At 42.0% G+C, this 25,110-nt stretch overlaps 7 protein-coding genes across 7 annotated transcripts; 2 read left to right on the top strand and 5 right to left on the bottom strand. All coding sequences in view use genetic code 12, as the record gives it.

Moving 5' to 3' along the window:
* Window positions 1-799: 799 nt before the first annotated feature.
* On the bottom strand, window positions 800-2,620 carry MIG1 (transcription factor; the record flags this gene model as incomplete). The annotated part of the gene is made up of 1 exon (XM_064918303.1): window positions 800-2,620. One exon carries the CDS (start codon window positions 2,618-2,620, stop codon window positions 800-802), a length of 1,821 nt encoding a protein of 606 aa, XP_064775092.1.
* A 4,376-nt stretch (window positions 2,621-6,996) lies between these two features.
* CTA7 (Cta7p) lies at window positions 6,997-9,264 on the bottom strand (the record flags this gene model as incomplete). Its single annotated transcript, XM_064921521.1, has 1 exon — window positions 6,997-9,264. One exon carries the CDS (start codon window positions 9,262-9,264, stop codon window positions 6,997-6,999), a length of 2,268 nt encoding a protein of 755 aa, XP_064775091.1.
* A 1,613-nt stretch (window positions 9,265-10,877) lies between these two features.
* Window positions 10,878-12,204, bottom strand: RJT20DRAFT_127145 (uncharacterized protein). The gene has a single exon (XM_064916930.1). It carries the CDS (start codon window positions 12,101-12,103, stop codon window positions 10,967-10,969), a length of 1,137 nt encoding a protein of 378 aa, XP_064775090.1. The 5' UTR covers window positions 12,104-12,204; the 3' UTR covers window positions 10,878-10,966.
* On the bottom strand, window positions 12,205-14,505 carry RJT20DRAFT_127144 (uncharacterized protein). Its single transcript, XM_064916929.1, has 2 exons — window positions 13,860-14,505; window positions 12,205-13,796 (listed from the first exon to the last, which is right to left on the bottom strand). The coding sequence occupies exons 1-2, from the start codon at window positions 14,453-14,455 to the stop codon at window positions 12,371-12,373; spliced, it is 2,022 nt and encodes a 673-aa protein (XP_064775089.1). The 5' UTR covers window positions 14,456-14,505; the 3' UTR covers window positions 12,205-12,370.
* Window positions 14,506-14,722: 217 nt separating this feature from the next.
* Window positions 14,723-15,838, bottom strand: BUR2 (Bur2p; the record flags this gene model as incomplete). Its single annotated transcript, XM_064919166.1, has 1 exon — window positions 14,723-15,838. The coding sequence occupies one exon, from the start codon at window positions 15,836-15,838 to the stop codon at window positions 14,723-14,725; it is 1,116 nt and encodes a 371-aa protein (XP_064775088.1).
* A 1,437-nt stretch (window positions 15,839-17,275) lies between these two features.
* RJT20DRAFT_1596 (uncharacterized protein) lies at window positions 17,276-18,259 on the top strand (the record flags this gene model as incomplete). The annotated part of the gene is made up of 1 exon (XM_064919165.1): window positions 17,276-18,259. One exon carries the CDS (start codon window positions 17,276-17,278, stop codon window positions 18,257-18,259), a length of 984 nt encoding a protein of 327 aa, XP_064775087.1.
* Window positions 18,260-20,891: 2,632 nt separating this feature from the next.
* IFH1 (Ifh1p) lies at window positions 20,892-23,858 on the top strand (the record flags this gene model as incomplete). Its single annotated transcript, XM_064918302.1, has 1 exon — window positions 20,892-23,858. The coding sequence occupies one exon, from the start codon at window positions 20,892-20,894 to the stop codon at window positions 23,856-23,858; it is 2,967 nt and encodes a 988-aa protein (XP_064775086.1).
* Between the last annotated feature and the right edge of the window lie 1,252 nt (window positions 23,859-25,110).

Genomic DNA, 25,110 nt, shown 5'->3' with positions numbered 1-25,110 from the left:
ATGTTTTAGATGTTACAGAAGTTTATGTTTTAGAAGTTTATGGTTTGTGGTTTTTAGTTGATGGTTTAAGGTTTTACATTACGGGTTGGCTTTATGCTTTTTGCATTCTAGTCGATTGAGGAAAGGAAGTATATTTCGTAAGTATGGTGGTCCTTTCTTGGCTCTATAAGGTTGTAATGGTATTATAAAGTGCTGTAGTCTTCAAAGTCTCTTTCAGTATGTCCTTTTAGCTGGTCACAGTAATTGTCAATTAATACATTTGTATATGCTTTCTTTTTTGCACCCAAATCGTTGAGGTTGTATATTTTTAATGAACATTTGAAAAGATAGCAAAACGTCTTGGTTTCCTGGGTCAATGCTTGTTGTTGTTGTTGTTGTTGTTGCTGTAGTTGCTGTTCTTCTTTCTGTTCTCCTTTATGTTCGTTCTGTTCTTTATTCCATATCCTTATGCTCCTGTAACTTTTCTTTAGATCCTACTTTTGTCCCTCCTCTTCACCTCTACACCTTACACCTCTAACAGACATCTCGCTCTATAAATCAAATATTAAATATTAATGTTACACTAACTGCCCACACCTATAAACTTAAACTCATTTAAAACTATTCGTCACATATATCGTATCGTAGAACATTACTCCTAGAGTCTCTAGGACCAGCAGATTTGGCTCCATAAAAACCAACCTATACTGTTCCTAAAAGCTCCAGAAGAGAACCCAGAGAGAGACTCTCGAAAGCCAGTTCTCTGGTATTCATATCTCTTGTAAGAAATTACATTACATTGGCCATTTCCTTAACCCAACTAACTGAGCAAGCTGGCAATTGTAGACTTCTTGGCGACATCTTCAACCTGGTCGCTTCCATTGCTACTTACACTGCTTACTCCGTTGGCCATGGGAACAGGAAAGCTGTTCAAGTTGGTGAAACTGAAAACGCTTCTGATAGGAGGTAATCGGGTTCCAGTAGTTGCAATGTTCTTGGTTTCTTCGCTCTTGCTAGCCTCATTCTGGATGTTTCTGGCTGCTGCACTTATCAAGTTCATTGCAGCAGCTCCAGACTTGTCTACTCCATTAGCAATGCTGCTGGAAGTGTTTTCGGAGTTGAAAGTCTGTGGGTGCAAATGAGGAGATTGAGAAGGTGTCTGAAGAGGAGTTTCGTTAGGAGAGATGAGGAACTGGCTCTGTCCAGCCTTTCTGATGGTAGCACTGTCACTTCCTGAGACGGAACCGCTCAACATAAGTAACAGGCTCAGAGACTGAGAAGGAGAGTTCGGTCTGGACTTCTTGTTGGAAGGAGGACCGTTCTGGGAGTTCTGAGAGCCGTTATTCGCAGCCTGGAAGAACTCGAGGTTCAACGAGGTTGAAGAAGAAGGCTTTGGAATAGGATAATTGGAGATTCCCGAACGGATATTGCTTGTAGAAGCAGTACTGTTCAAAGAAGGCTTGATAGGAGTCATTCTTTGGAAAGAAGACAACAGAGTCAAGTTTGTCGACGACGAAGACGACTTTATCTTACCACTGAGCGAGCTCAATGAGCTGGAAGAAGCGTTGAACATACGGGCGTTGTTGAGACTGCTTTTGCTCTGGTTTTGCTGGAAGTATTCGTTCAAATTGGAGAAAGAAGGTGTTGGCAAGTGATGAAAAGTGGATGAAGGTGGATGCATGGAGAATGCTGAGTTGGACGAGGTATCTGGCGAAGTTCCAAGTGAATGGGCAGCGGAATTGGCTGTAGACATCGAACCAGACTGGCTAAAGAGTTGACCATTCGATGAGATCGAAGTAGTCGACTCCGACTTGCTCATGATAGGAACTCTGTTGTACATTGATGGAGGAGAGGTGTTGGTAGAATGGTTATTCAAGGGAGGAAGTCTCAAGGCGTCCGAGGAAACCGATCTGTCGACCATGGAAGGTCTTGAATTGTTGATGAGGTTATTCACATTGGTATTGATGCTAGCGCTGGTTCCTTGCAGAAAGTTTGTAGGAGACGAAGGAAGCGAGAACACGGCGGATCCTTGTTGGTAATGGTGCTGAGGCTGTGGTTGTTCCTGGTGAATTTGCTGTTGTTGGTGTTGTGCTGGAGATATGCTAATGGGAGAAACTTGGGTAAAAGAGCCGTTGGATGTTATCAGGGTATTACTCAAGTTGTGCTGGATGGGTTGAGCTGCCATTTGCTGGAGCTGTTGAGGAGGTTGTCCGTTAGCTATGGCCACATTTGGTTGTGGAATGAAGTACACTGGGTACAGCTGGTGGTAGATGGGGTTCCCGTTTCTATCCAAAGAGAACGGAATTGCTGCTGATACTTGCTGGAAGACCGGAGCTTGCATGGGGTTGATCTGCTGGTTCAAGGGCATGGACTCGGACCTGGCGTGCTCGGGACTGGAGCTATTCTTGCTCTTCCTCTTGCGAGAAGAAGGGTTGCTGTGAATACGTAAGTGTCTTGTAAGTTCATCTGAACGAGAGAAACGCTTATTGCACCCAGGAAAGGTACAAGCATGCGGTTTTTCACCGGTATGAGTTCGGATATGTCTTGTTTGGTGTTCCAAGCGGTGGAAGGCCTTGTCACAGAAGGTACATTTGTAAGGTCTGTCCTCCTTTGGCTTTCTTTCCTTGGGCATGGTGGCCATCATGGTTGAAAACTGGTCGTTGGAATGAGAGGGGGAGGGCATGAGTTGGAGGGTATTTGGGGTGGAAATTCCACTATAAACCGGGGATTTTCGCTGGTGTGGTGGACACGGGTCGGGCAGTGTGGATAGTATGCTTTCTGGCCTTGAAAATGGCACTTTTTGCTATCCAATACGGCGGTTTCTTGTCGATATTGCAGTAATTAATGGCTCTGTTCCACAGTTTTTCACTGGGAGGGGGTGTTAAGTATTCGAGATTACGGCTTCTACCAAGGCAAAAACGGCAGGAAAAGTTCACAGTAAGCTTGGTTAACACTTCAAGGTACTCTTGTTGCTATAAGAACAAATTCCAAAAGGAAACTCCGTTGTTGGTATCCATATAAATGGCATGCAAGAACACTTATATATATAAATATCGGGATATTTGCAAGGAGATATCTCTCAAAGCAGGAGCGACATGCATGGATGTCGCAGAAAATATTATTGGCGGTGGAAGGAATTTTTTTAGCCTGCATGGAGCAGAAAGTGGGATGGAGTTAAAAGAAACCAAAGTAACTTGCAAAACAAGGTTGAGAGTGCATGGGAACGGGATGCGGGAGGTGCGTCTGGAGTGTATATAGTGTTGTGGACAATGTGGCGTTGAGCAGAGTTTTTCCGAAGAGTGGAAAAACGTTTCCGAAGAGTGGAAAAACGGGACTTTTGTGTAGTGTTTTGTAGTGTTTGCACAGGGTGCAGTGTCTGGTGATGTAGTAGGTATTGTAATGAGCGGGTACGAAAGAGGATGGAGTATGGGTGGGTAACCATGGAAATGAGGGGAATGGGAGGGCAGTGGGTGCATGAGAGGATAATCCGGGTCATCTGTGTGGGAGTGGGTATTGGAGGTACTGGAGGTGATGGAGGTGTTGTTGGTAGAAGAAGTGTGTGTGTTTTTGTTATTGTTTGTTTTTTACGGAGGAAAGAGAATAATTTCTAGGTTGGAATGGTTTCTGAGCTGGCGAATTAAGCTGACGTTGCGGTGGAGAAGAGATGAACTTCGTGGGTCCAACCACGATGTCAGGTTCATTTGAGTTAGAGTTTCCTGCTGGAACTCACATTTACGATGATGTGGTAGGCCAAGGGCTCTTAAACCAGCCGCTTGTCTAGGACACTATGTAACCCTATATAGTTTGATGCAACACGGAACATTCTCGCGGAAGTACCTCCGATACGCACAGCGAGTTTTCTCCAGAGTATATAGCCAAGTATTTAGCCGCTCTGGAGAACGTCGCCCAATCTCCCCATGTGTGGGCATTTTGACGTGCTTTTCTGGTCAGCGTTTGCTCTGATCGGAATTTCACATCATAACCCAGTACCACCCAGTGGTGTACACTAAATTCCATTGATGAAGTTTTTGGGGGCGTTCTCACGTACCGTCGTACCACTCCACTTAAGCATATACTAACTTCTGGAGAATGTCTTATCCTGGAGAATCTCCCGTAAATAAAGAATGAGGAGAAACCTTGGAGCACTCCTGTCTCTGCTATCTTCACCGTACCGTACATCCTCACATCTTTCTCCTCTTTGAACCCCACATCCTTCCAGTTGCAAACTAAGCTGGCAAAAATCTAATCTGGCGTCACCGTCGCTTGTTGACTCTCCGGTGAGTCCTCCTCTAACTGTTCTGCGCACTGCATACGTCTCCGTAACCTGTAAAAATTTTTCCGATGAGTGAGCTGAAAAAAAAAACAGCTCAAGTCCTGCAGCAATGTCGGCAACTGTCCAGCCATGGCCTCTATTAGCAATTAGGGGCTGGGATGGCCAATGCAACCGAGCTTTGCAACTGGTAGAGTAGGGAATGTTCGGGGAAAAATCTAGATTTACTATAATTAACAGCATTAAAAATGAGGCGCTTCAATTGTTTGCTGATATTTACCCCTACATCCGGGGTATCCAGAGAACATAGGTCAATTGAGGTAGAAAGTTTGCTAGCTGGCAGAAAGAGCCGACGTGTGCCGTTCGGAGCATGCTCCTGGGGTCTCCTTGCAACTAAGTAGGGATTTTCTGGGTCTTTTTTGCAGAGTTCTCAAAGATCCCCATTCGCCCATGGGGAAATAGATTTAAATGATATCTTTTCTCACAATCTCAGAATCATATGCATTTAACTAATGGAAATTATCGATAGCCATTTCGGTAGATAGGAAGTTCGCAAATCCCAGACTGAGGAGGGTAGGGCACTTGGTTGCTCCTTTAGGAATTGATGTGTTAAATTACCCTCATCGTTCTGCCTATTTAGTCATTCTGATTGGAACTTGGATCATCGGTGCGCCTATTCAGTCCTCACGTGGTTCTAATTTACTGTTTCTAGGTATGTTAATTATCGCATGCTACTAACTTCCACAGTTGGAATCCTCTGTCATAACCATTATATTGCAATTAACGACATTTCTGATAACGCACCATGATACACCTTCATCGTTGTAGTGGCCCCGCCCCCACAGAGGTCGAGTGCCCCTCGCCTTCCCCCGTGCTAAAAAATATCCCCGGGTACACGACTGTCCATGGGAAGGTCGTTGGAGTTGGAACGTTTATCGACCTTCCGAAGCCTTCTGGTTCAACTAGGTAACCGTATCCATAAAAATAAGCCATTGTATATTGATCGGTGCATTCACTAACCTGTGGAGTAATTTCTGCGAAAATTTTTCCTACACAGAGATTGTGGATTAGCAAGTTATTGGTCTAGATAGAACAAGGACAAAGGGCTGCTCTCACCGTTTCTTTACCGTTTTGCTACCAGCAGCAAAAAATGCTCTGCGTGATCAAAAATTCCACTCATCCACCTTCAATAGTTTATTGCATCTGTAAAGCCATGTACATATGTCATGATTTCTTTAACCTATTTTTTTGCATTAGTGTGGTTGAAAACAGTCTTGGCCCATCTCTCCGGGATGCAACAATTCATACATTCGTGAGTCGCGGATAAATGTCGCCATACGAGGTTCTGCCGACCTTTCTTCCTCCTTTTCCATGCGCCATGGTATCCGCTTTCTAAGTTGATGCTGTGTTCCACATCGGGAGGTCTAGCCTGGGATTAGGAGAAATTTCAAAGTGTCCGAATCAGACATGGCCTCGGTAACAATACTGGTATGCCTGGCGGTTAACCTTCGGAGGTCAGAAAAGGGTAATCCCTCACCTCCGACAAGGTTTTCCCTTTGAATTAGCCGTTCCAGGTAAATTCAGTTTTGAAGTTTAACTGCCAAGCACAGAAAGATTCTTTTCTTTTGGGTATGTTTCGCCTCTCTCTACTATTTCCCCAATCAGATTTACGACGGGAGAACACCATATCCAGTAGAACTCCCCGCTATGTTGTTCTGTACCCCGGCGCATCCTGTATGTTGCTTCCCTGCTGCTGCTGTATGTTGCTTCCCTGCTGCTGCTGGGGCCTGCACTTGTGACACATTACCTTCGGAAAAACTATTGGGTTCTCCCCCAATTAGGAACCACAAAGACCGTAGCTGGTGGAGAATGCAAAATAACCCCAAGTACTTTTGATTGCTAAAGCTAATTTTGATTGCTACAGTGTAAAATGATAAAACAATGGGTGATTGGGATAACTCACATGGAGGAGCAGCGAATTGCGAGTTGCATTGCGAAGTTCCGTGTATTTTTTTTGCTATTCAATGGGAGTGACTGTTTCCAGGTTCCATGGTGCATTAACTCAGCAAATTTGCAATCCTCTTGCTTGCAAAAAATCGTCATCAGAACAACACCCATTGTTCTTTCAGGGCTAAACTCCAGCAGGATCGGTTTGCAAAAGAAATATGGAGTATCATTGTGGGGTACAGTACCAGCTAAAAATTGAATCATTTTGCATCGGCAAGATTCCCGCAATTTGGAACCATATTACTACAACAGGCCATTTTTGCAATAGTGAAATGGGGTACTCCTATATTTATTTCCGAGTACCCCTATGTCAGTTTGAACCAAACAGCAAAGGAATTTCGTTGCTTTTTGCATTAAAGGTGGGCTTCTTTTGACAAAATAGGAGTAACCACGGTATAAGTTTATGGATATTTTTTTGTACAAAACAGCTTGTCATCCCAATAAAGAAACCACTCCAAAGGGGTTGTCAATAGGTAGGAAATTATGTCGCCACATTGCCCCTATAACCTTCACCCCATTGGTTTCAAAATGGGCCACAACATGGGGTCAGTACCCTTCTGGTAGTATCTGTCCTATGCATCAAGTACGTCAACTATTGACACCATTGATGCATCAACTAGGAACACGACAGCTATTTTACGTGAAGGCTTCCATTGCTGGAATCCGAGTGTTCCATGGTGGAACAATGTGATTACAATTATTATCTTATTTATAGTACATATTAAATAAATTATATACAATTAGAAATCGTATTTGAAATCCAACCATTGATCGAACCATTGCAAATTACCCAATAAATTATCCACGTCTGCAACTGGGTCCTCTCCGTTGGGGTTTGCATTGCCAGGGTTCGAATGGTCCCCACCAGGAGCGAAATACTCCAAAGATGCTGATGAACTAGGGGTGATACTATCATCGCCATGAGCAAGAACAGGACGAGGCGTAGAATCAATAGGAGCATCACTTCTGTGCAATTGCTTTTCGAATAACTCATTAAATTCGTCTTTAGGTTTCGTTGTTTGCTCGTCACTGACTCCTAATTGTGTAAACATCTGTCTGTTTACTTCAGAGGAACCATGATCTGTTCCGATGGTGTTCAAAGCTTTTATATCCTCTTGCAAACGAAGAGATAGAATCTTGTTTGCCATTTTAAGTGCCCATAGACATTCTCTTACCATTTTGAATCTTTCTCTGATTACTAGTTTACCGTTTTCATTCCGGACTGAAGCTCTCTTCAAGACTTGAAGTAGTTTGATTGTGTCTTTCAAGAGAGTACGGCATTGGTCAACAAATACACCACTATTGACCAATGTGACAGCATTCACACCGACATTGAACAAAAGAAGAAGTACCAAATACCAAGGAGTATAGAGATAGCCTGCCTTATTGACCTTATCCAATACCTCTATTATTCCACGGGAAGCGTCTAGAACCATCTCTAACTTCAAACCGTTACTTACTATTCTTCTTCCAATGAAGTTGAACAACACTTTACCATGTATACACATCACTAAATCGTAGTAATGCAATTTCACTTGAGCTTTGATCAAGGAACTAATGGGCTTTTCCACTGGTTTGTCGGCATCCTCAGAATTAACTTCTAAATCGGCTCCTTTATTAAAGATCAAGTCATTTCTGAACCCGATCGAGTTGAACCAATCGTGAATAATAACCAATTCCTTGTTAATTTGTTGATACTTTATCAATGTTGGATGATCATTAACTGAAGTGTGCACGAAGTTTGATATCCTAGCTAAGTGAATCAACGCAAATGCTGGTAGAGTCAACCAATCGTCTCTCTTTGTCTCTTCGGCGAAATCATAAGTGGGAAACTCTCTAGATATATCCTCATCTCTTAATCCACAGTATCTACCTGTTTGTAAACCGAATAACCGGTCGAATGAATACACACACCAGAAGATTCTCTTTGCCTTTAAACGCTCATAGGGTGTTGAAGTCGCCAATTTGGGGTTATCCAGACCAATTCCCATGTATTTTGTCATAGTAATGGCTTGACCCAAAGCATGAAAACAAGAAGTCTGACGATGTGTTGTTCTTAAGTATAAGGTTATCAACAACCAACTTTGAATCAACTCAAAAGATTCCCATTCAAATCCTAGAATAGCTACAACCTTATGAGCATATTTGAATAACTTCTCTTCAATCTTCAACATCTCAAGCGATGGTCCCTTGGGCTTTTGCATTTCCTGGAACCTTATAGCCAAAGCATACACGAGGTACAATTTGGCACTGAACAAACGAGTCTGATTGGTCTTGTAGTCTCCATCGGAGTTTTTGCTTGATGTCAATTGTTCTTTGAGTAGCTTATCATAAGCCACAACTTGCTCTCTGAACACAGTCTCGTGGAGAATAGCGAAAAGAGGGTTGATTTCCTCGAAGAAGAAGTCTATGTACTGTTCAGTGTTCAAGAACTCGAACTCTGGTAACTTCGGTAATTCTTCTGATGTTAAGTAGTTGCATCCAGACATGTTCCATCCAAAATACTGAGTTCTTGGGATAGTCACTAGCTGCTGCAGTTCCTCGGAGAGGTTATTATACATGGATTTGCACAATTGAATGATAAGAAGGTTCTGATGACGACGCAGAAATCGCCATTTGCTACTTGGACTGATAAGGATCTTCTCCAACTCGGCATTTTCTGGCTCTTCGCTGGTTATATCTTTAAAGGTCCGTGCCGTGTCATTAGACAACAAGTTTTCCAAGTATTGGACTCTGTTCTCCAAATGAGAGATGTAGTCCTTCTCATTGGTCTTGTTCACTACAGGCAAGCCAAAAGGTTCTACCAAGAGCTTCTGCTTCTTATACTGAGGAAACAACATCTGTTCTTTGGCACTGGATACGCCAGCTGTTGTAGTATTGCCTCCAGTAGTGAAGTTGGTAGAATAAGTACATTCTTTCTTGTGCTTGGTACAAGTATTGCACGGATGAGTGCCTGAGCACTTGATCTTCTGAGTTCTACAGCGATCACAAGCCTTTGAAACCCTCATTCGTCCTCTTGCTGCCGCCAGAAGCTGCTGTTGGTGCTGTTGTTGTTGAAGAGACTGCTGGTCAATTGGTGGTCTTAACGTAGGATGTTGTAGATTGAAGATCCCGCCAGCAAATGAACCACTAGGCGTCGAAGTGCCCGTATTACTGTTATTGTTTGTACTGTTCTTCGAGGCTCCTGTATTATTACCACCACTGGTCAAAGGAAAACTACCAAAACCTTGATTTCCTACCGTGCTATTCGTATTTGCAAGAGTTCCAATGAGTCCTCCGCCTGTTATCGAATTACTCGGCGAAGCTGTAGATGCTCCACTATTCGATAAAGGTAATGCCGTGGTATTCTGAAGATTCTGAAGATTCTGGAGATTCTGGAGATTCTGGAGATTTTGAAGACTTTGAAGTCCTCCACTACCACCAACTGCTCCAGTACCACCACTATTACTATTATTATTGCTATTGCTTCCACTCCTTATATGAGATTCGTTGGAGTTCAGATATGAATTCGCTGCTGCTCCCACACCGATATCGTTAGGGCTTGGACCCGTACGAAACGTGAACGTATTCATCGCCATATCATTGGGCTTTTTCGCCATTTTATACGGTTTTTGCTTGTTCCTGAGTTCTTATCGGAGACGCTGGAGACGGCTCTTCTTGCAGCTAATGTCCCAATTGGTAGCAAGAGCCCTCCGATGTCTTTATTAGACTATGCGAGATGGGGTATAATAATCCCCAGTAAAACGCCGAAACCTGGCCAAATTTCCCGATTCAGACGACAAGATCTGTAACCGGTACCTGTTAACCACTGCTTACTTAACTACTATTGGCAGTTACAGCTCCAAACGTACCAATATACACTAACAGGACACCGTTCTTACTGTTCGTAACCAAAGGAATTTTTCAGGAAAGGTTGTCGGAACTGCGGTCCGAGAGATGGGTTTAGATAGAGGTGGTGACGTGTGCAGGAGGAGGTGACACGACGTGATGCAGGTCCAGATAGCCAGATAGAATGGTGAGGTGTGGTGTGGTGTGGGTGTGTGGGTGTCGTGTGGGTGCTGTGTAGGTGTTGTATGTGTGGGGGCTGGGATGTTTTAGTGTATGGCTATGAGTATATAGGTGTGAGATACGGGGAAGGAAGCGAGTCGGAGACCGAGCGGAGACCGAATCGGGGTTTTTTTTCTTGTATGGGGAAGAGTACCACACTACAGAAGATACCTGGTAGATAGACAATTAATTAGTAATAAGGTGTTGGTGGGGGTGCAGATGTATAAAAAGTAGATGTGGCCCGGTACTCCCCCAAAGCCCCTGGTAATAGTCATGAAATGATGTTGGTAAACGTGACACTGGAAAGAGAGAAAGAGAAAGATAATGAGGAAGAGAAAGCCATCAAATTACCGAGAATCCCGGTATAATTAACTCCGTACAAGAAATTGCAGCCATGGTGAAAAATGGAACACTTACTGCAAAATAAAAATGATACGCTTCAAATGCAAATTGGGGTGTTATTTAATAGAAAGAGAGTATAGTTATGCTAACTAGGAAAGCTTAATGGTAACAATAGAGAACAACCAACATATTGAGGTATTTTTATAGAATTTAGCAACAATTCCCGAACTTTTCTGTATTCTGAATTTTTATTTCTTCCTTATAACCAATTATATAGAAAGTATTATAAGTATTGTATTTATAGAAGTCACATTAACTATCTTATAACGTTAAGTCAAACACCACTTTACTAACCTTATGCTGATCAAACAACTCAAAGGCCTCCTTACTCTCGTCCAAACTGACCTTGTGGTCAATGAAACTGGCAAAGTCACCCTTCAAAGTCTCAAATATCTCTAACGCTTCAGGAAATAGAGACCAAACGTGGCATCTACCGAAAGAAATGTTAATGTTCTTCAAGTAACAATCAAGTCCATTGAAAGGAAGTGGCTCGTGACCCATTCCCAACGACGAAATGAACCCATTACGGCGAACGGAATCGTAGGCTGTCTTGAGAGCAGCAGAAGCACCAACAACCTCTAAAACGGCATCAAACCCCACATTTCCCGTATCTTTCTCTATAACTTCCTTAAGCAATGTTGGTTCAGTCTCAAAATTAATTGTCTTATAAGCTCCAAGTCTTTTGGCCTCTTCTAAACGAGAAGGAACATTGTCGACACATACAACCTTTTTGAATCCCAAGTGGTTCAAGACTCTCAATGCACATAATCCAACGGGGCCAACACCCAACGGGGCCAACACCATATATTGCAAAATCGTAGCATCTTTAATTTCCAACTGCTGGACTCCAACAGCAGGCTTTTGGCCCAAGAAATCTACAATCTTCTTTACTCCATAGTAGCCAGTAATGAAGATATCAGCCATTAACACATAAACTGAGTCGTCCGCATGGTCCTGACTGGCAGGCTTTTTGATTAAAGTAGACTTAGCGTATGGGATTCTCACGTACTCAGCTTGTCCACCGGGCAATCCGACTTTACCAAATGTATTAGTCTTATCACATTGACCCGAGTAGCCATGTTTACAGTACCAACAAATTCCACACTGAATAGTGAAAGTACTGAGGACATCATCTCCGATCTTAAACTCAGAATCTGAAATATCTGAGCCCTTGGCCACAATTTCACCCAAGAATTCGTGGCCAATGATCTGATCAACTGGTCCCTTAATGTGGCCACGGTAGCTGTGCAAATCAGTACCACACAACCCGGAGTATTTGACCTTAAGAATCACATCATCGGCCTTTTCGATTTTTGGTGTTTCTCTAATCTCGGTGCTTACATCATGAGGACCATGGAATACAATGGCCTTCATTGTCTTTGGAATACTTTCACACATGCTTAATTATAACTTTCTTCGTTTCCCCGTATCTTACTATAAAACTATATAACCCTACTAAAACTAAAATAACTATAATTGAATGATTTTCATTACATATCACCATAAATGAACTATTTCCGAAACTGAAAAATCGTGAAGTTCCCCAGATATTTCCTATTCGGGACAAGCCGCTAAGTCGAAGTATACCGAGTTACCGAAAGACATTTGACATAAATTGACACAACATTGTAGGTTTCGAGTTGGTAGGAGGTATTCTTGATTGTATCAAGCAAGGTCTTCTATGATGGAGGGGATATTTCCATGAGTTTCGTAATAAGATTCACACCAGAGTGTAATGAACTCTTTGCTGACCTTTATATTGTCATGGTACGTCTTGGGTGATCCGGTCACTTTCTTTAAACATGACTTGATCTTGGGCTTGATCAGCGTCCTCGAAGTATACACGAAGGACTTAATATCAAGCGTGTCGTCATAGAAATCACTAAGTAGAATAAATTTGTTATCTTGCTCGTAAATCTGGGGAATCAAGTAAGTGTTACCAGCACTGGCATCCCATACATTCTGGTTGCTAACTCTATTCAAGTCATTACATAGGTCTTTACACCTGTCAACGAGTTCCCAACCATTTTCATACCTATCTAGTATCTTTTCATCCTCGAATTGTCTATAATCATGAAACAGTGATAACTGGAAACACCCAAAATCAAATTCAATAAAGAAATAGTTTCTCAAAACAATGAAGAACCATAACGTACGTAAGTGGACACCTCCATGCATAAGGATCCCCCAAATGATTCTATCGTAAATCCAAATTACTGAAGGATCATCGCTAAGTCTGGTACTTGCTGCTAGGATATACTTTCGAATCATTTCTGTCAAGTGGACTTGCTTTAGTTTCAACCCTGTGGTGGTGATCCCTTCAGCTTCTATGTTGACCGATTGTGCTTCATAAAAGGCCAATTTTTCATAGGTATAGCCACAAAACGTGAAGAACTTGCTCAATAATCCATGCTGATTACCAGGAATCGTATTCTCTGATACCATTTGGGTAATAATGTAAGGAAGCTTGAAATGGGAGTAATACTCATCACAGCAATACGAATGACAAATGTACAAGAGGACAGTTTGTTTAGTTTCAACCGAAAGACAGCCTGTTGAGGAAACCACCATGAGCAATCTTCTCTCAAGTCTTTTCAAAAGCTTGAAAACCCAGGTAAAGTGGACAATGGCACCGGCATAGTTCTTCTTGTAGTACTCAATATGACCCCATACAACTTTATGTTTGATCAACAAACAGCACAACGTTCTGATCCCACAGTCTTGACGTATACCCCAAGCCTTGAACTTCCTTGCTAGTTTCTTCGGGTCCATCTCATAGTCGATCTCAGGATGCTTGCAAATTTCTCCTCCCATAAACCTTTCAAGCTTCTCAAAGTCAGAGTAAATACCATCAAATAAGCTCAAGGGAGCATGGAACTTGTATGCCTCCAACAAATAACTTAGTGGGTCAATTAATATCGTTCTCTCTGGACTAGAATTCCACTCATCTAATTGAACTTTGGCTGTAGTCAACATAGAATTCACGGCCAAGCAGTCAGACCCAAACGATATGGTGGCTATCAGTCCATTTGCAGCCAAATACTTTTCTGCCTGTTCCACCAATCCACTTTTTGCAGCCATATCTGCCATGCTTCGATAAGGTGTTAGTCTCAAATATACAAATACAATCCTCTTAATTATTGGTAAAACTTACTTCTCATTAGGAGAATCCATGAAAAGCTGTTCCATCAGTGCTTCATATGTGGCCAATTGAGTATCATTACCATTCGCTTCGCTACCTTGATTGACCAAGGCTGTAGTCTTTGCCATTTCTATGATCTCATTGAAGCAAGCACACGCTTGCTCTTGCATTCCGATACTTCTGAAAAAGCCCACCAAGCTCCGAATATACTTCTCCCTCCTAGCAGAGCTACTTTCAAGCTCTATTGCAAGCGACATCTCTCTTAACCCGCCACCAATTCGTCCTAAGCGGAATAAAGAGGTAGAGAGCATAAGATGAATAGCTGGCGGCAAGGCAATGTTGGTGTTCAAAGACGGCATCAAAGTAAGAATCTCCATGTAATTGTGATTCTTGTAGAGAAGAGCCACTTGTCTGAATAAAACAAGGTTTGAATCCACTTCAGGACTTGCGGAGTTAGGATCTGTTAATTCATCACTCCACGAATCAGCAATATCATCATCACTACCATTTTGAACATTCTCATTCTTTGCCGACTCTGCTTCTGACAAGGACGATGCCAGGTCTAGGAAACTCAAATGTAACTCTTCTATAGTGGGCAAGTAGTCCATTCAAGTGAGCTGAAGCTATGCTTTTAAATCACTACACTAACCCTAAAGATTGTTGCAAAACCATAACCAGAAAGGTATAAATTTATATTTGTGGGTGCAAAAAAAATAAATACCGCCGCCAATCCCATGATAATGATTGTAGAAAAGGTCCACAAACACCTTTTCCAGCCATGGAATACTTTTGCTTGGCGGCTTATGCTATGAAGTAATATTACTAATATACAAGATGATACGTTTACAGGACAAGAATTGCTTAAAGAAAGCACTTTAATAATTAAGTTGTCTGGATACTATGGGATTAGGCTTGTGAGCAGCTGGGCCTTGAGGTGGTTCTTTCTTCAACTTTGCAATGTCGGGTTTATGAACTTCATTTGTGACGTCGGGCTCCTGAACTTCGGATGTTTTTACTTCTTCTGTCAGTGCTTCAGTGGGACTAGTTTCGTCTGAGGGCTTTTCCAGCTTCTCCTCCACTTCGTCTTCATTGGCAAGCCTACGAAAATCTGCCTCTTCTAATGAATGGAGTCTTCTAATAGCAGCCTTGTTGCTCTGAGCCAGAGGATCTCTTTCAGCGTACTTCAACAATCTCATGATATATTGATAGCACTCATAGCATGCTTTGGCGTCTTCTTGCAAATGATACCGCAAGTAGTACTTTGGAAGCTGAAATGTCTTCTCATTGAACTTCTGTGCTGCTTCCATAGTTATCACAAGTAATGCGGTCCCGAACACGGTATACATGTCAAATGCAACCAAAATGGGTAAGGAGGAAAGAACCTCAATTAATGCTACTGTGTTTTTGAGAATATCAGCCTTTCTCTCAGCAAAAAGCCCCAGCTCATACTCATGTGAGTTGAATAGTTCATCTCGTATGCTATATGGCAAATCTACATTGAGATCGAAATTCAATGTTTTCAATATGAGTTCTTCTCTGAACAATAATTGGTCTCTCCAACGCCAGAACATGTCACTTTGCTCATCTATTGGACGAGAAGGATTGGGGTTTTTAATATTGCAAGCCTGAAGGGCGATTTTATCCGGTTGCCTATACGTATCATTCAATTTGCACGATATAGCAATTGCAGCACTCGCCACATAGTACTTGGAGCTTGTTATAGGCATTCTCATGTAGTATCTATTAATATATATAGTAGCAGCTAAGATGGTTCTTCCGTCCAATTTGAGCGAAGAGCCCAACCGTATTACGAAATCATGGATAGACTCTCTGACTTTGAGTTCTTGTGAAACCAGCATTTTCTGTTGTCTACTTGGAGACTGAGCTAGAAACGCTTCTTCCAGAAACAACCAAGTGTTTCTGTCTCCTGACAGCGGCGCTTTCCCTGAAGAGCCGTTCCTGGCATTAGAAGTGCGATTATCTTGGCTCATTAGTACATTTGGAACGGAAAACCTACCAATTCATGGGAAAAGAATAAGAAGAACTGTCACGATCACCTTGTCATAGTGAAGAGTTGACTCTGTTGAAGGTAATGTCGCAATACTGTAAAATTGGGTTTGGTGATGTGGCGACATTTAAGAGACATTTCAAGAAAAGGCCCGTGCCGCGGTAGAATTGTATGTATCACGTGATGAGAAGTTGGAGTGGGTTTGAAAGGGCAGAAGAGTTGTTGAAAGAAGTGGTACTAGAGAATCGAAGTATCCCATTGAGGGGTTGAAAACGATTGGGAGAGACGTTTTTCAGATTTTACGTGGCTGAGTGAAATCTGAGTCTCACCTCCCCTTCTCCCTCTCCCCGATCTCAATATCTCTTAATCTTAACGAATTACGATTGCAAAATGAGATTTTTTGTTTGTTCATGGTAGTGAGTTATTTGCTCATCTTGGATCGGTTTACCTATTTAACCACTGTGATTAACACTTCCTGAAACTGAGGAAAGGCAAAAACATTCATGAGCCTGAAATCCCAAGCTTTTCACTATCTATAGGTGCTTCGTATCACCTTTGCAGTTCCATTACCATTACCATACTATCAGCCGCAGACCCTCAAAGAGGTCGGGTTGAGCCGCACGGTTGCCTCGACCAGCGCTTGGCTGCTAAGATCTTCACTGTCTTAGATGTCGTGGGAGGGAGGGTTGTTCGTGGATCATCTCAAACTGGAGGTAGATTTGAAGCCATTGATCATTGATCATTTAAAGATCTTTTTCGGGAAAAAGAGACTGAAATACTTTTCCCACTCCCAAGTAGTACTAAAAGTAAAAACGTACGTATACCACTGCTACCATGCTACCACTGTATACACAAATTAAGTTAACAGCAACCTGCCATGCCAGCTCACCTAGCAATACTCATAGAACCCTATTTTTCAAACACCTTCAACGCTTTCAACTACTAACAACTAACTCCATCTACATGTACATGTCCATGTCCACTTCATCTTCACTGTCCTACGTCCTACGTCCTACGTCCTACGTCGCACTCTGTCTCTCACGACAATACTCACATAACGTAACTCATCTTTCAACCCATTTTCAACTACTTACAACCATTTTCAACCACTTTCAGCTACTTTCTACACTCTCCATCTCCATCTCCTTTGTCCTACGACCCCCCCCCCCCCTCTCTCTCACTTCACAACACCACTCACTACTCTCACGTCACAACACCTCTCTTAATGGACCCCTTCACAATTCCTCTTTTTTTTTGCACCTTAAACTACACCACCTGCATACAACCCATCAGTGAAAATTTTCAAATTTTCTTGTTGAAGATTTCAATGAAAATCAATGAATTTATAAGGAAACCATTGTGTTTAACAGGCTGAAACACCCACTTCATAGCCCAAAAACGTCTAAGTAACTCATCCAAAATGCCAGTGGAGTCATCTTTCATGCATTTGGTCAGACCAAACGTGGCCGCCCCAGGTGTGCCATCCGCCACAGGCCCTTCATCGGTGAAGATACACGCTCCAGCCGTCTTCCAGATCCTCGAGATCATCTCCAAACAGGTGCTTTCCTCGGACAAACGTATCATCGGTACGTTGTTGGGAATAAGATCCGATGACGGGTCGGAATTCGAAATCAGAGACGCCTTCATGGTCCCTTGTAACGAGACCGGAGACTCGCTCTCCATCGAAGACTCTACTCACAAGACTTTATACCAATTATACAAGAAGGCCCACCCAAAGGAGTCTGTTTTGGGCTGGTTCGGCTCTTCTAACCAGATAGATAACACAACCGGTTTGATCCACGATTTCTACTCCAAGGGTTCAGACCGTGCTTACCCTTACCCAGCCATATACTTGAACGTAGAGTACTTGAAGGATGGCCAAATCTCCAGCCCTGAATTGTCTGTGTACATAGGTGCTGCTGTAGGAAAGCCAATTGCCACCAATGTGCCTATCGGATGGAAGACTGCTTCCACCAACAACTCGTACATTTTCACTCCAATTCCACACCACGTCATAAACGGATCTGTCACTGAAAAGATAGCGTTCAACACTTTGAAGGAGAAATCCGTAAACACCACTTCTTTTGTCTTGGATTCGGACTATTCTTTCTTATCCAGCCAATTGGAGCAAGTAACTGCAAATATTGACAGATTAATCCAGGAAATCGATACCAAGGTTGCCAGTGGTGCCGCCTCCGACAGAGAACTTGACTTGTTGAGATTATTAAGCAGTACTTTGTTGAACAAGCCTCAACTCTTGACCAACTTGGCCGAATTGGAGAGACTCTTCCGTGACCACAACCAAGATGTGATCATGATTGAGTACTTGACCAAGGCTGTTAAGGAGCAAATCGAATTGAGTGCTCGTTTGACTGCCAACGCCGAGGCCGACAAGAAGTACTAAGCACAATGAAGAGCTTGGTACAAGTTTTGAAGCAAAAACTTAGTAGTGGGTGTGATATCAGTATGTGCGTTTGGAAGCTAATGCTGAAGCATGATACTAGAGTTCAAAGAGCATAATTTATCAGGCTTAATAGAGTAGGACCACGAAAGAAACGTCGATATCATACCTTTGTTTGGAAAATTGATTACAATTTTCAGTAGTTGTCTCGAGAAGTGGTTATTCACCTTCATATATCCATCCTGATTTGTGCATTTAGTCTAGTCCCTGTACTTTAGATACTGTCCCTAGTGACAGATTTCATCTCAATATATATATATATATATATACAGTAAATTGGTAATTGAGTTGTAGATCGGTTTCATTGTAGATGGGTTTCATTGTAGGTTACTAGGGGTGATCAAAAGTGGGATACACGCAAAGATCGATTATTTCTTCCCTCCATTGGCATGTAGCTAAACTATAAGGTGTATAATAAGCAGATTTCGTAGAATGTTGATCGGCATTGAGGGCCAATGCTATAATGAGTAGCAAATATGGGCAACTACGTACTCAAACTCACTAGTCTACCAACACTCCACCGTTGAGTAACCAATTTCGTCCCAAATTGCAAAGGAATCATCTTCGAACTCTGGCTACACCATCACCAAACCATAACGCCATAACATCCCCTATTTTACTCTTTCCAATAAACAACGCAGCAAACGCATACTTTTTGCATCCAAATGAACCTCACTTTTAACTATGAGAGAAGAAGGAGGTGCAAGCGCTTGCTGCAATATACGAAACACTCCACTACCCTTCTGGTCCCATTATTTCGATAAAAGGCTCCACCTTCATTACTTTCCCAAATCCTATCCTCTCATCGTAGCCTCTTCTATCAAAAACTCAACCCTTCCCCCATATATCAAATATAACCAATGGAAATTGCACCCATCTCTTCCCCACCTTCAATACCAGGAGCCCTTACATAATCCACAATAAGAAAACCCCTGTAAACAATGGGCCTCCCAACTAACCCAACCAGATCCTCTTTACGAGTTGACATCACGGAATATTCCATTTTCCACCCAAAAACGCCGATCTTGGTCCTGAGCCTCTACCGTTGGCATATCCAACAAATCACAAATTGGTTCTTCTGGATCTTCATCTTTCATCTTGCTGTAACTGTGGCGCCACTGTTCCATTGTTCGATTGTTCCACTGTTGCAGTTCCAGGGCACCTTTTTTTTTTTTTTGCATTCTTCTGTCACTAAGGAGTTTTAGTAGGGAGAAGAAGGCTAGTGAAGGGATAAAATAGTGATGAAAATGCTGCTAAATAGACCGAAAGGCTGGATAATATTTCGAAAGGCTCTATAAAAATACTGAAATGCTTACAAAATACTCATTAGCTCTCACTAAAATGCCCATTAACTCTCACTAATACTCACTTAATGCCAATTATACCTCCCACCACCAGACTCCACACCTCTTCTTCCCACCAAAAACATAAACACCCCCATCGCATCCCTTTCCACCAGAACCCCATAATTTTCCAATTCGACTCCTACAAACCCACATAAACTTCAATATCAATGTCTCACATCACACCACTATATCCTCTATCTACTATCATTTCTTTCCTCAACCTTCCTCTCATCTCTTCGCATCTCATCTTTTCGCATCCCATCACTTTATTCTTAACTTTCTTAACTTTTCTCGGTTTTCGTTAACTCTTTCCTTCTCCTGTCTTGTCTCCATTCCCTATCCTTGTTTCTCTCCTTACTTCACTTCACTTCTCCTTCTCTCCCACTTCCACTTCCCCTTAACTTCAAAAACCTTCCTCTTTCCCCTTCCCTCCCCCTTTTTGTATATTCCTCTCCTCGCAGCCAAATAAATCCTCCTATCGCATTTTTTTTTTGCATTCGCACTCTTAATTACTGCGTTACAGATGTTTTCTCCTTCCTATTTGGGCCTTCTCACCAAATGTCATCTCAAAAACGTAAAACGATAAACGAAAATTTTCTGGAACACAGTTAACAGGTATAAAGATCATCGAATATCGCTGAAAAATCACAGTTTTGCTAGAGCGGCTAGCCCAGAAACCACCTTATCTCTTCGTGACCATCTCAATTGTGGCCTCGGGAGTGAAATCGAAGTGAAAATTCAACTTTTTCCTCGTTTTATCGTAGCTTATTCTTCTGGTTATTGGTTCTGGAATTGATCCTATCGTATTCCACAATAACTCCACACAAAGAGTCCAATTTCAAAGCTCTAAATTGCTAGAAAAAGGCTAAAACGTTACCATTTACGAATCTACACAACAAAAGCACATAAACTTGCCATTTTCTGTCAATTTTGGCCGTTTCTTCGTCTACTAATTGGTGAATTTTACCCCAAACAGAAGGCTCATCGCTAAGCCGATAACGCAATAACCAACCACCATACTCTTTCCCGGAACCCAGACAAAGACGTCCCATTCGCCGAAGTCCCAGATTATGTATACCAACAGACACAACAACTATAACTACCATTTTTTCAAATCGAATTTTCCTGACTCTAGAAGTAGCACAGCCAAGAATAGCAAATTTATCTAAGGTATCGAGTTACACAACAACCACCATAACTACGATACACCCACATTACGTCGACCGAAAATGGCGAAAAGTCCTAGAAAATCGAATAGCAATTCGAAACAATTGAAGGCTACCGTACCGAACATAAAGGGAGCCAAGCCCACTGTAGGAGGCAAGAACTTCAAAGCCTATAGAAACCAGTACAAAAATGACCATTATAAAGATGCCACCAATTCAAGCCACCATTCACACAAGTATAAACAGTCTCAGAGACGATTCAGCATAGCAGACTCCACGACTTCTTCGTCAGATTCTGAAAAAACCATACATAACCTCAACACCTACGTGATACAGTCCGGTTCCGACTCAGAATCGTCCTTAACTGCTGTATCAGACAATGACACTCATGTTTCTCGTAAAGAGTTTGCTGGCGAACGTGCGGGTAAAAGGGCAGCCGTGAAGGCTCGTCCTAGTGCTAAGAAATATGCCTCTACCCATGCAAGAAAGAGAACTCCAAAGAAGACTGTAGACTGGGCCAGGCTGCAACAGTATGACGACTACTCAGATGAAGCCATGGAGATATCCAGTAATGATGAGAATGAAATTCACGATGACGAAGAAGAAGAAGAAGAAGAAGAAGAAGAAGAAGAAGAAGAGGAAGAAGATGTCGGTTTAGGTGCATTATACTCCATGATTTCAAAAACTAATAGTGATGGATCGAGCGGCTCCGATGAAGATTCCGACGAAGACGAGGAAGTGTATTCTACATCAGAAGATGACTCGGACGTCGATTTTGTGAAATTACAAGCCGAAAGAAAGGCCAAATCAATGAAAGCAGTCAAAGCTATGAAGGGAGTGAAAAAGTCACACGACAAGAACAATAAACATGACGAAGAGGATGATCATGATATGCAATCCAATTCAGACGTCGAAGTAGACTTCTCCGACTTAGTTGCATTAACAAAACCAAAATCGAAGCATTCCAACCATTCCAGAAGAAAAAGCTCTGTTTCCAAACCCAAGTTTGGCAGAAGAAGATCTGACGCCGTCTTGCCAGAAGATATCAACTTCACCTTTGAATTTGACGATTTTGGAAAGTTGGACGATAGCTCAGTCATTGATGAGGGAGACGAGGAAGAGGAAGAAGACATCAACTCAAGTAAAGTAGACATTTCCAACGTGTCCATTGATGAGAACCAAGAAGAGGATATCGGAGAGGAAGTTCCGCTTCCTCTTCCTATAGAAGATGGTATTAAAGCTGTAAACAATGAGAGGTCGTTAAATGGTAATGCAGTAGCTAACTTCAATTTTGACTTTGATTTTGATTCTCTGTTGATCCAGGTTCCAAAGTTTAAAGAAGATGAACTTAACTCAGATGATGACTACGAAATTGATGACAACGAATTGTTAGCCACTTTACAAGCAGATAATGATATGGATGAGTTTGCCGACCTCCAAGATGCTCAGCAGAGTACTGGATTTACCAGAAGCAACTCAGTTGGTTCCTATGGCGATGATGAAGAAAACGATCCATTCTTGAAGGAAGAAGAAAAGTTTTTGGTCAATGAATTCGAAAATAACGGTTTTGATGATGAAGAAATCGACATTGAAGACTATAACTTGAGTGACTCTTCCAATCGTAATACTCTTCTTAACTCTTTTAAAGCTATTAACAACAATGATGCTAACAAAGGAGTCATTCAGTACGAAAGTAGCATCGAGAGTGGTTCTGAATTTGAGAACGACGATGAAGATGATGACTATGACGACTTTGTGGACTTCGATGTTCCACTCTTTTCTAGCAACGATGAGGACAATAGCAATGGCAGTGATGAGGGGTTCAGGAACTCAGCCGATACGCATTCGCATAGTGGCATAGCCAGCAAACATGGAAGTTTCAGTGATCAGAAGGAAAAGAAGAAAAAGAAGCCGAAGCACAAGAAGACTCATGGCCTTAACAGTGATGAAGATGATGATTCGTATTTGTGGAATTACTTTTTCAGTTCAGATAATGACTCTGACTCCAGTGACAATGAAGCAGTTGATAATGAGCAGAGAGCCGCGGAGGATATCTTCAAAGAAATGGAGAAGGATCTTGGAAAACGCACTGACCTTCGTCGTTTGACATTATCTGGAGCCAGTGGGAGAAAGAAACTGGTTGCCCCAGTCCATCACAGTGACTCTATGTTGGAGGAAGATTACGATAGTGGGGAATCCACAGATGTTGATTTATCTCTTCCAACATCCACTGGAAAGTCTAAGTTGGGTTCTAAGATGGCCAAAGAAGTGTTATCTTCAAAAACAGCGGATTATCGTCCTCCAATTTTAGGTACATGGGTAACTATTGACAGTAAGCCATTTGGCATTATTGATGGTCTCTCCACAAGAACTCTCAATATCAGTCAAAATCCGAAGAGCTTGGAACCCAGAAAGAGCAGAAAGAGTGTTGCCCCACAATTTGTTGCTTCAGATGATCTGGCTCTTGGTCTTGACGAGTTATTGAACGTCAGTGAACTAGACAACGATGATGAGAATGACGTTAGAATCTGGAGAGATTTCAACAACCAGAAGAAGCAGGTTCCTCTTGGAGCTTTCCGTAATAAATCCGTCTTGCAGAATGCCATTATCCATCCAGAGAATGTCACCTCTCACTACAACCATACTAGCAAGTCTAACAACGAAGCTAACCAAAGACGGTATTCTCTTACAGGACAGCACCAAAGTGGCTTGCTTCCAAAGAGAAACTCAGTCAGCACTGCTGGTGGAAGTTCGGTCAAGAAGCCAGTGGTTAATGGTAGACGAGACTCGGTCACGAAAGTCCGTAACAATTCTATTTCTGCTGGTTCTTCTTCCAGCTCAGCTGCCATCAACACGGCTATTCCTTCCTCCAACTCCAAGCAATCAAGGAGGCGAGCATCCATCGTGGAAGCGGTATCAGAAGGATTCAGACCTACCAAGTCTGGACTTTTCAGCGAACATGCATTAGCCGATGTCGAAGAAGTCTTGGGAGACGATAACGACATAATGGCTTTGATTAAGGGTTTGTGAACGAGGGTTCTTCATTCACATAACATATTTTCATTTCATAACGGGAGACATTATAATATTTCACTTCGCTCACTATTTTTATATCAGTCTGGATTAGACAAGTATTATAGTGTTCTTCTCCGTACAATTCACGGAGAGAACGACGAACAATTGGCACCACTCGCAGAATAATAGCACTGGATTCACTTATTCAACATCCTAATTCGCAGACTTTGGAGACTCTCTTACCACTATTATTCCCTTTTTTTATTACTTATTTACTGATTACAGTGCACCACAACATACTATAAAGAAGGCTATTTGCTTTCTTTACCGTATTACATTTCAGGTTTCCGGTGTTTTTTTTAGATTTTCAGGTATGGCGACTAGAGTACTTTTCATATTGATATTTCCTAACAATGATGGCCTCTGTAGGTTTATAAAGTTGTAGCCAATAGTCACATAAAAAAAAGAAGGTTATCCTGAATATGACGCTACCAATTGAAATCGTTGTGTCATAAATTCTTTTGACGAGCGACATTTATGAATTGTTGCAAACGACATTTCTTAGTATGTACGGCTCTCTGTACGTGCCGGGGGGGTTTAAGAAGGTGATTTGAAAGGACTAAGATGGTGATTTTGGATATGGGGTGTATTCCTAATGGGACAGCTGGAACTCGTTAGGGTCCTCTTCTCTGAAAATTTTACTATTTTTTGGAACTTTCACCATAGTAAATTATAATCACTTTTACCTACAGAGACACTAAATGACTACTACTACTACTACTACTACAATAATAGTAATAACAACACAACCGTCACCACTTTGATCCCAAATTCTCTCTAAATACCTATAACCCCCCAACCTTGCAGTCAACAACTCCCTCTCCCATTTATCTCCCTCTCCCACATCTCTCCCATTACTCTCCCATTTCTCTCCCAACCGTATCTTCCTCCCCCCACCTCTCCAAATGTCGCGCCACCTTAACTATGAACACACTGTGAGATCAAATCGGTCTCAGTTTAAAGTATGGTGATGTAGTTCTTTCCCGTCAAACAGAGTAATATCTCGGATATATTGTATTGAAAGCAAGTGGATTAGTATATATTGTTCATAGAAGTCGTTCCTAAAGTGTGGATCAAGTCAAATTATTCTCGGATTTGCTCTAGTTGTCAGCCGTTAATTTACCATACATATATATGTATATATATATACTCTCGTGGTTTAAGTACTACTACTGTTCACCACCAGCTGTCGTTACATCTTTTAGAT

This window comes from Scheffersomyces xylosifermentans, assembly GCF_036884685.1.
Source record: "Scheffersomyces xylosifermentans strain CBS 12540 chromosome Unknown RJT20scaffold_3, whole genome shotgun sequence".
In the NCBI taxonomy this organism is placed as follows: domain Eukaryota; kingdom Fungi; phylum Ascomycota; class Pichiomycetes; order Serinales; family Debaryomycetaceae; genus Scheffersomyces; species Scheffersomyces xylosifermentans.
Note: the sequence above shows the minus strand (reverse complement) of the source record. Positions and strands in the feature narration are given on the sequence as shown.